The sequence below is a fragment of the Chelmon rostratus genome, chromosome 9 (genome assembly GCF_017976325.1).
Source record: "Chelmon rostratus isolate fCheRos1 chromosome 9, fCheRos1.pri, whole genome shotgun sequence".
NCBI classification, from domain to species: Eukaryota; Metazoa; Chordata; class Actinopteri; order Chaetodontiformes; family Chaetodontidae; genus Chelmon; species Chelmon rostratus.
In genome coordinates, this window is record NC_055666.1 from 14335120 (window position 1) to 14346090 (window position 10971).

The 10971-nt window shown below is 43.1% G+C and overlaps 1 protein-coding gene across 1 annotated transcript; it reads left to right on the forward strand.

Moving 5' to 3' along the window:
* The first annotated feature begins 31 nt into the window (after window positions 1–31).
* On the forward strand, window positions 32–5580 carry LOC121612065 (protocadherin alpha-2-like). Its single transcript, XM_041944809.1, has 4 exons — window positions 32–2455; window positions 3476–3719; window positions 4629–5503; window positions 5572–5580. The coding sequence occupies exons 1-4, from the start codon at window positions 32–34 to the stop codon at window positions 5578–5580; spliced, it is 3552 nt and encodes a 1183-aa protein (XP_041800743.1).
* Window positions 5581–10971: the final 5391 nt, after the last annotated feature.

The following is a 10971-nucleotide window of genomic DNA, read 5'->3' on the forward strand; positions in this document are numbered from 1 at the left end:
GCTTCGTCTGCTAACCGCCGAAACTGTGGACATGTTCGAAAATGTTTATTTCTTTCATTCGGTGGCAGCGATGGGACGTGCAGGACTGACAGTCACGATCTGGATACAAATAACAGCTTTGCTTTGTTTGTTTGACGGGTCCGCAGCGCAGCTCTCGTTCTCCGTTTCCGAGGAGGTTGACAAAGGAACGGTCGTGGGAAATCTCGCTAAGGATTTGCAAATTAATGTTGACGAACTGGAAAAACGGGATTTACGAGTTGTGTCTGTGAATTCTAAGACATATTTCGACGTGGATTTAAAAACAGGTGCTCTCTATGTTTGCGACAGGATTGATCGTGAAGAGCTCTGTCCAAACACGGCGAAATGTTCCCTGAATATAGAAGCCATTCTGAGTCATCCAATGCATCTGCATCGCATAGAGGTACAAATTGTTGATATTAACGACAACGCACCATCTTTTCGCGAAAGGGAGAAGACTTTCAATATTTCGGAATCGTCTTTTACCGGGGAGAGGTATCTGCTCCCGATGGCAAATGACGCGGACACGGGCAGTAACTCGGTGAAAAGCTACAAGCTGAGTCCGAATGATTATTTCTCATTGGATGTACAGAGCGGCGGACAGCACAGTGAGTCTGCTGAGTTAGTGCTCCAGAAATCTTTAGATCGGGAGAAACAGTCTGTTATCCACCTTACTTTAACTGCTCTGGACGGAGGAAAACCTGCCAGGTCAGGAACATTAAAAATAGTTGTACATGTTATGGATATAAACGACAATGCTCCGGTATTTAGTCAACCTCTGTATAAGGCCCAGGTCACTGAAAACGCTCCATTTCAGACATCCATATTGACTGTAACTGCTACAGACTTAGATGAGGGAATAAATAGTGAGATTGTGTATTCATTTATTGAGAGGGGAAATTTCAATCCCGAAGCCATGTTCTCCATAAACCCAGACACAGGGGAGATAACTGTGACGGGAAGAATAGACTATGAAGAGAATACAGCATATGATATTCGTGTACAGGCAAAAGACAAAGGCACGCCCTCTCGAAGTGTGCATGGCAAAGTGCTAGTGGAAGTAACTGATGTTAATGACAATGTACCAGAAATCATTATTTCCTCTCTCATGAGCCCAGTTAAAGAGGACTCTGAAATAGGTACAGTGGTCGCTTTGGTGACTGTGACTGACAAAGATGGGGGTAATAATGGACTCACCACTGCTAAAATTCTCGGAATGGTGCCTTTTAAACTCAAGCTAAACTACAAAAATTATTATTCATTAACAGTCGATGGATCGCTTGACAGAGAGAGTGTTTCTCAGTATAATGCTACCATCATAGCCAGTGATGGAGGCAGTCCACCTCTGTCCAGCACCAGTATTATTCCTGTTCACATATCTGATGTGAATGACAACGCCCCTCAATTCTCAGAGCCTGTGATTAATGTATATGTCAAAGAGAATAGTGCAGTGGGAGCAACTGTCTTTACTATAACTGCAGTTGATCCTGATATGGAAGAAAATGCAAAATTAACATATGCATCATTAGATGGCATTTCAAAAAGTATTCCAATAACATCTGTTGTAAACATCAACTCAGAGACTGGAGATATAATCAGCCTGCAGTCTTTTAACTATGAGGAGTTAAAAACCTTTCAGTTCAAAGTTCAGGCCACAGACTCTGGTGTTCCTCCGCTCAGCAGCAACGTGACTGTGAACGTTTTTATTTTGGATGAGAATGACAATAATCCAACGATTCTCGCACCATATTCTGAGCACGGCTCCGTCAACAGTGAGAGCATCCCATATTCTGCTGAAGCGGGATACTTTGTGGCAAAGATCAGGGCTGTAGACGCAGACTCGGGATACAATGCGCTGCTCTCTTATCACCTGTCTGAGCCCAAAGGAAACAACCTCTTCCGGATCGGAACCAGCACCGGAGAAATCAGGACTAAGAGGAGAATGAGTGACAATGACCTGAAAACTCACCCCTTGCTGGTCTTGGTTTCTGATAACGGAGAACCCTCCCTGTCAGCTACTGTGTCTATTGACGTGGTGGTGGTCGAAAGCACAGCTGACATTCACACTCAGTTCAGACATGTGCCCATAAAGGAGGACAGCTTCTCTGATTTAAACCTGTATCTGCTGATCGCCATTGTGTCGGTCTCACTCATCTTTCTGCTCAGCCTCATCAGTTTAATAGCTGTCAAATGCCACAGGACAGACGGCACCTTCAGCAGGTACAGCGCCCCAATGATCACCACCCACCCTGACGGGAGCTGGTCTTACTCCAAATCTACTCAGCAGTATGATGTGTGTTTCAGCTCAGACACGCTGAAGAGTGACGTAGTGGTTTTCCCCGCACCGTTTCCGCCTGTAGATGCTGAACTGATCAGTATTAACGGAGGAGACACTTTTACCAGAACTCAGACTTTACCTAATAAAGAAAAGGTAAGGGTGATCGTGCATAAAACACGGGGCTGCCAATAATCAACCACAAAGGACATAGGTCTTATAAGTCATTGTGTTGTTCTTGGCAATACTTGTGGTTGTGTTTGATCTATTGCACTTCTTCCCATGATGCTAATTTAAGATTACGCATCTGTTCCATTGTTGTAAAGGGAGTCATTTTAAAACACTTCATTTGTTCCTTTTTGACATGTTGGTCAATCACTTGGGCCTTTGTTGGTGGCTTGCAACATTATTGGACTTTCCAACAGTTTATTGATGTTTATCCTGTTGGTCATTCCTCTCTAAATATTTGCGTTAGAATGGCAGGTGATTATGTTTTATTTCTTCTCAATCAACGTAAACAAAGGGTGAATGTTGAGTTCCTTAATTTAACCAAAATGACTCAATTTGATTATTTCGTGTGCTTTCATCTTTTCTTGCATCTGACTTCAACAAAACCACAAGATGTCGCTCTCAGCTCACACAGTTGAAATACCTTGTTTTCTGTTCGACGCTCCTCCCTGTTGGTCCAAGAGAGAGGTTTGTAATTCTTTGTTCGTCGTCCACCAGAATATCCTGGCAGATTTAAGGGGCTCTGAAATGGATGTATCATTACTGAGCAATGTTACTGCTGGAGTGATTTTTTCGAACTGACTTGTTTCGGTGGCTGTGGGCAGAATGCAACGAGGGAGTATTTTCGGGCACTGGATTTATTTTTTGTTCCATGTATCTAACATATGGAGCATCGCAGCAGCACAGATTGTGTATTCTGTTACGGAGGAATCGAGCCCGGGCACCACTGTGGGGAATTTAGCGAAGGACTTACATCTAGATGTGCAAGAACTGGGAAATCGAGGTTTTCAGATTTCAGGACCAAATACGAGGTATTTTGAAGTCAATGTTAAGACTGGGATACTTTTAGTTAAAGACAGAATAGACCGAGAGGGGCTCTGCTCTCGTAATGTGAAGTGTTCTCTGGAGGTGGAAGCCATTGTGAACTCTCCACTGAATCTCTATCGTTTTGAGGTTACAATTTTGGACATAAACGACAACGCACCCTCTTTTCGGATACCGGGGATTGTTTTAAACGTGTCCGAGTCAGCTTTTCCTGGTGAAAGATTTACACTAGCAAAGGCATTCGATGCAGATGTCGGCAGTTATTCAGTAAAAGGCTACAAGCTGAGTCAAAATGAACATTTCACCCTGGATGTGCAGAATGGTGGAGAGCCGACTATGTCCGCTGAAATGATGCTGCAGAAAGCCTTGGACCGTGAGAAACAAGCTATTATCAAACTAACACTGACAGCTGTAGATGGAGGAAAACCGCCTAAATCCGGAACGTTACATATCACCGTTAATGTACAAGATGTAAATGATAATATTCCAACATTTGACAAGTCGCTGTACAAAGCCACAGTGCCCGAGAATACCCCGCACGGTGCAACCGTAATTTCTGTGCATGCTCGAGATTTAGATGAGGGTCTAAATGGAGAAATACTGTATTCCTTTATCAGTCACGACAGCGATAATGATGTTGACAAATTTGCCATTAATCCACTAACCGGGGAGGTTACGGTAAATGGTGAATTGGATCACGAAAAAAGCAATGCAGTTGAAATCCGGGTCCAAGCGAAAGACAAAGGGTCAAGTCCAAGAGCATCTCACTGTAAATTACTCGTTGAAATCACGGATGTTAATGACAATCCACCAGAAATATCAGTAACATCTTTAGTCAACGTTGTCAGGGAAGACGCACCCCTCGACACAATGGTTGGTCTTATAACTGTGAGAGATGACGACGCAGATAAAAATGGCGTTGTTCAGGTTAGAATACTCGATTCAGTGCCGTTTATAATTAAAAACACATATAAGAATCATTATTCTTTGGTCGTAGACGGAACCCTAGACAGAGAGCGAGCTTCTCAGTATAACGTAACAATAGCAGCGACTGATGAAGGAGTCCCGCCTCTTTCCGGTACAAGCGTTATTACAGTCCACGTTTCTGATGTGAATGACAACGCACCTCGTTTTCAAGAGCCTGTGATAAACATTTACGTCAAAGAGAACAGTCCCGTAGGCGCTGTAATCTATACTATGACTGCAGATGATCCGGATGTAGACGAAAATGCAAAAGTAACGTTTTCAGTAATTAATAATAATCATAAAAACAATTTAATAGGGTCAGTTATAAATGTCAACTCAGAGACTGGAGATATAATCAGCCTGCAGTCTTTCAACTATGAGGAGTTAAAAACCTTTCAGTTCAAAGTTCAGGCCAAAGACTCTGGGGTTCCTCCGCTCAGCAGCAACGTGACTGTGAACGTTTTAATTCTGGATGAAAATGACAATAATCCAACGATTCTCGCACCATATTCTGAGCACGGCTCCGTCAACAGTGAGAGCATCCCATATTCTGCTGAAGCAGGATACTTTGTGGCAAAGATCAGGGCTGTAGACGCAGACTCGGGATACAATGCGCTGCTCTCTTATCACCTGTCTGAGCCCAAAGGAAACAACCTCTTCCGGATCGGAACCAGCACCGGAGAAATCAGGACTAAGAGGAGAATGAGTGACAATGACCTGAAAACTCACCCCTTGCTGGTCTTGGTTTCTGATAACGGAGAACCCTCCCTGTCAGCTACTGTGTCTATTGACGTGGTGGTGGTCGAAAGCACAGCTGACATCCACACTCAGTTCAGACATGTGCCCATAAAGGAGGACAGCTTCTCTGATTTAAACCTGTATCTGCTGATCGCCATTGTGTCGGTCTCACTCGTCTTTCTGCTCAGCCTCATCAGTTTAATAGCTGTCAAATGCCACAGGACTGACGGCACCTTCAGCAGGTACAGCGCCCCAATGATCACCACCCACCCTGACGGGAGCTGGTCTTACTCCAAATCTACTCAGCAGTATGACGTGTGTTTCAGCTCAGACACGCTGAAGAGTGACGTCGTGGTTTTCCCCGCACCGTTTCCACCTGTAGATGCTGAACTGATCAGTATTAATGGAGGAGACACTTTTACCAGAACTCAGACTTTACCTAATAAAGAAAAGGTAAGATGCAACCCGTCACCAACGAATGCAGAGATTAGTGTAACTTTTGCATACACTGTCTCCTCCAGTCGTGGTAGTCTGCTGAGCTGTGGAGTGAAGTGTGGTTTTTGACCTACTTTTCCTTCCTTCTCTGCCTGCTTTCGGCGCTATCCAAGGTACTGAAACCACAGAGGTCTGTTCGAGCCTCTTTGTCACAATAGCACATCACAAAACTGGTTTCGGGGCCCGGGCTGCAGTGCTGCCAAAAACCATCATCCAAAATATACATTTGTGAAAATAAAGTAAAAGTACCCATGAAAAAAATTAATAAAGTAGGCATATCTTATGGAAACGCAAGTTGTGAGTAACATCGTGAAAAGCAACACTTAAGCATTTGACAGCGAAAGTGTTAAATAACGCTTCACAACCTAAGAATTATACCTTTTGTATGTGGCGATCGAAAACCAGAATAACTGAACATATTTGTTTTTTGTATATTTATACAGCGCTATCATTGAGGGGTTAAGGCACAGCACAATCAGACATCATTGCTCTCGACCAGCACGGTGCTCTGATGCGCTGACCTCAAAGCGACGTTTACAAAGGGTGCTCGTTGTAGTCTGACAACCATGTTTGAACCACCCTTTCTTCACTATTCAGTGACTGATGGAGTTTGTCGCTCTAAAGCGGATGGTCTAATTCATACAATCATTTATATTAAGCAGCATATTTTGAAGAAAAATAGAAAAAAGAAAGAGAGGGAGGGAGACCGGCAGGAGACTGATGGGGGAGGCCCTCCCACCCTACATGGGGTCTGTATCAGGAAATGTCAGTTTAGTGAACCAGCTAACGTTACGCTCAGAGGAACTCACAAAAAGGTGAACTATTAGCTGTCGCTCGTAGAGTAGTAATACTCACTGTTGGCAGGCTTGAAATGCGGTGATAAGCGGAGTGGAGTTGGTCAGCTTGGAATTTAAAGGAGTTAGAACGAATTCAAATGGCGACTCAATTTGAAAAAAAAAAATATCCTGGTGTATTAAAACAAACAGCAACCGCTCATGTATATGGTAATATAGGCCGCATAGAGCACGAGCTCAGCCGCTGGTATCTTATTTAGAGAGTACTTTAGCTGCTAGCAAAGAGGAGATTATTCGGAACAGATGTACATTACAATGGAATGAAAAAACGATTTTGTTGGAGGGGTGGCAATATGTCCAAGACATTCCTGGCAGCGTCCAGCACAATCTTAATTCTTTCTGACTCTCTTCAACAGCACATGCTCTTATCACCATCGCAAAAAATACCAAAACCGCTTGCACAGCTCCCATTTCGTCATTTAGAAAAGAGTCGGCCTCTGCTGACAGTGACATGACACTTACCAGTCGCTTCTTCCTTCCTCTTGATCCGGATGGGAAACACCATTATATCCAAAAGTACGAATCTTCGGGTTTCTGTCTCTCTCGTTGAAACACATTCTCGAAGATGACAAACCCACTTTTTATATTTTTGACCATGAACGTCTCGAAGTATCCCTCCAAACAAACTTTCCGAAGTGAATCCTTTAAAATGTGGTCAGTTATTGTTACTGCTATCATCTCCTCCAGAAAAACTTCTAAATCTACTTGTTGACCGACTTGAATCAGTGGCTCATTCTTCCTTTTCTTTCATTTTTTAAATTTTCAAATCCTCTCTTCTCTTCGTTTTCAAATTCGTGATTCCCTCTCAAACGCCATTTCCGCCATCTGGCCGCCATTTCTTCTTCGCTTATCAATTGTTGTTCTGAGGCACTGCGCTTAGTGCTGCCATTGATGGCTCGAAGCTGTATTGCAAGCATAACGAAGCTAACGTTAGCTTGCGGCCAGTGATGGCGTTTTGAACTTCACATGAGTTGTATTGTCTCACAAGAAGATCGCCACAGTCCATCTGAGTGAGTCTGGATTTTGTTATGTTATAAGCCCCATACATCGTCTTTCCATCAGCACTTTGATTTTATTTCAAAGAAATAGTCTGCACTTAGTCATTGACATTACCTGTGATTAAGATTTGGCTATTTACAAACCCTTCTTTCATGTCTACCAACACATGGCAAAGTTGCCATCAGTATACAGAGCTAGTGACCATCTTTTACATGATGTATGTTGACTAGTTTCATTCTGTGTTTTGTGAAACCAGATCAGTAGATCAGAGCCTGAAGTTGACATGTTTTGAGATGGATAGTAATCACCTTCAGTGGCATTAGGCTCCACATGATAAGGAATTATTGACAGCATTTATATTTCTCAGATGTTGTTATGATTCGCTGTCATTCAGATGTTTGGCCTACACATTTAGTCTATTGTCTGGTTTCTGTAGTCAGTACAATTTTGTCCCAGGTCTGCATTCAAACTACAGGCTTCATCAGCCAACTAATTCCTCTAATTGGCTGGATATAATCACACGGCAAATCTGATAAGAAAAAATATCATTTCTAGTCCACATTGCTTTCTCTGTGTGCATACAGTTATTTAGCTTTTCACTGTATTTTGCTCAGATTTTAGTGTATTTGGCCCTAAGCCTCTACGCAGGTGTTTTCTTCAGTCACTCTGGTTTATTAGCAGGTTGAAGTACGGAGCAGTTAATCTGGGAATTAATCTGTCCTTTTTCACAGCAGACATTTTGACTCGTCATAGTAGGAAAAACATTAATAATGGTTCTCTTCTGTTCGAGTGTCTCTGTAATCTGTGACAGTGAGCCGGTCCACGATGATGATCCAGAAACTGATGTATATGGAATTCAGCTGATGTCTTATTTATACCCTCTCCCCCTCCTGTGTTCATATCAAAATGTCTTCTGTGAAAATGCCTTTCAGAATTAAAAAGGTGCAATCTGTCGAACATGAAAGTGATTCAGATGTCAAGCACAATTTGTGCATGCTGATGCTGTCTTGAGAGGTTGACTAATTAAGCAAAATAAGCCATGTGTGTGGACCATTGGTGTGTAGAGCCTTTAATTCTCCAAGGTGTGGAACTGTAGCTCTTTCGCCTTATTCTCGAATCTGGATTTATCTGTTTTTTTTTTCTTTGACACTGCCCTGCTAATATTTGCTCTAGTCTTGTAACTGAATGTGTTTCTCCTGAGAGATTTCCATCAGCTTCTCTAGAGTCACACATGATCCCTCCTGTTAATCACCATCAGAGCTTTTTATTCTCCACTGTTTGTGCAGCTTGTTTGTACTCATCTCTGAATTCTACCCAGAAAAAACTACTTAGTTTTTTGTTTTGTTTTTTAAATCCATTGGTCTGTTATGCATGCTTATGTTTTAAACTTGTTACGCCATACCCCTTATCTTAATAGTACAGCTGTTAGGAACTGCACTTCAAGACCCTGGTGTATTGTGATCATGTATTTCTAAAAATAGATTAAACACCCTGAGAAGGGGTTGCTTTTTGCCGAGCCATCCTTTTACTTTGAATATAAAAGATTAGTGAGCCTATATGGAATTGCTTGTCTTCCTTTGCTGTTTATTCTCTTCTCCAAAAATTGAACTGTTGAATACATATATTTAGATGTTATTTATCAAAATAACGTCCTCCAAATTCTGTATTGTGCAATTAGGGCTATTAATTCTACTGAAAATTCCTTCTTCCTTCTTGTTATTTTTATTATGTTGTTCTTATGCCTGCTTGCTCCATGTCTCCATTTCTTTTGCTTTACAAAATCAAGACATCCATATTATTCACTTCATGCCTGTTCCTTTTTCTCTTTCTCCTCCTCCACCATGCTGCCAGACCAATTTCCCCTCCCCCTCTCCTTCACCAGCACTCCCTGAGAAGGGGAGCAGCTGAGAGAACTACCAGGGAATTAGCGTTCATCTCTGCAGACATGTGTGCTATCAGCGTTAGAGTACTGTAAACACGATCTAATATATTTTCATTACCATCCCTAATGTGTATACAGTGTAGAGGCAACCCTGATCCGCTAATGTCATGCAGAAGGGGATGCGCCTCATGTGTTCTGTTTTGATTGAATTTGCAAGGTTAATTCTAGCGTTTTTCTGTACATTGACGTGGCATTTATGCTGTCATTGCTCTTAACTGGTGGAATGTGTTCAGATAACCCCGGTGAAGCTCACTGTACATTGTGTTGTGCAGGATCTGTGATGCTTTGAGTCACTCAGACGAAGTGACCTCATTTCAGGGAGTGGTACAGCACAATCAAGCATGGCCATATCTGTCACAACTGCGTTTGTTTGGTTGGTTCAGCGTGAGGGAGACTGAAGCAGGGCTTTCTGCGCTCTCAAACAGACCTCACATATTGCAGGCGATGCGTATGAGCTATGTGAAGCTTATAAGTGGGTCAGCGTGTGATTTAAAGATGGCAGCGCGCTACGTGCGCCATCGGAATGAACCTGCGTTTGGTAGTTGCCTCGCTCCTTTTCCGATACAGCCTCTGCTGCATGCACAAACTATCCATACTGTGGTTCGTGAAACAATGCCTGGAGCTGTCTCTGCGTAAAAGTGGTTCAGTATGTGTTTTGTGTACTGCAGCTCTCTGTGGATGTGTGAGGGAGAGAGGGGGGAGGGGCAGGTAATTTTCCGCTACTCGCTGCAGCAATAGCAGCAGCAGGGAGCTTCAGTACCGATCGAGGTATCAGCTCCGCTCGGCTCAACTCGGCTCAGCTCTCCCTCCTGCTCTGCTCTGCGGCTGGGCGGGGGCCGACAACACCTCGTGTCAATCACAGCCAAACCGATTGGGCGGGGCAAAGGACCAGGGCGGATGAATAGGAGAGGCTTTTACACATGCAGTCGTCAGAACATCGTGTGTCTGTGTCGGCGTGTCGTGTCACAGGGTGTTTTTATGTAGCTGCGAGAGTGTGCTTGTTCGCGCACAGCAGAAATTGTCTGTTGTGGATGTTTTCTAAAAACACGATAATAATCTATACAATCTAAAGAACTGTTGAGAGAGCAATAGCTGTTTGACAGTATGCTAAGTATAAGATGATGACTTGGAATTTAGAATGTGCATCTGATAATAGCTTCTGACTCTGTCTTCCCCCTGTGCTGCAAAATACATTAAATTATTGATTCTATGGTACATTGTCCTGGTTGAGGCAGAGAGCTAAGTGGTTCACAACTCATAGATGCAGTCTTACTGCCGAGGCATTCACCTAAGTCATTTTTGTGGATTACACAGATGGGTCCAACAGATGGACCAAAAGCATGACGTAGACATGTCTTTACCTCACTAGATTTAGTGCAAGTGGACAGACCAGCAGAGTGGTCAATAAAGAAATAAGGAAAATGCATTGTACTTTATTTGCCTGTCTGTCAGACACACGTATTATGTAGCACTTCCTGTTTTTCTCCTTCACAAGGGTGTGTCCTTTGTGTGAGAGAGGTTAGCTGCTATCTCTGGTTACCATGGAGACTGTTCTGAGCTGTAATGAAATGATGAACTAGTCTGTTTCCAGGGAGCTGCCAGTATGTACCCGCCCCCACCCAGACATCCAT

Coding starts and splice junctions, on each gene's coding strand:
- LOC121612065 (XM_041944809.1), top strand. CDS start 32: ATGTTCGAAAATGTTTATTTCTTTCATTCGGTGGCAGCGATGGGACGT. Junction 2,456..3,475: donor CTAATAAAGAAAAGGTAAGG/GTGATCGTGCAT, acceptor TATCGTTTTGAG/GTTACAATTTTGGACATAAA. Junction 3,720..4,628: donor GCTGCAGAAAGCCTTGGACC/GTGAGAAACAAG, acceptor ACAATTTAATAG/GGTCAGTTATAAATGTCAAC.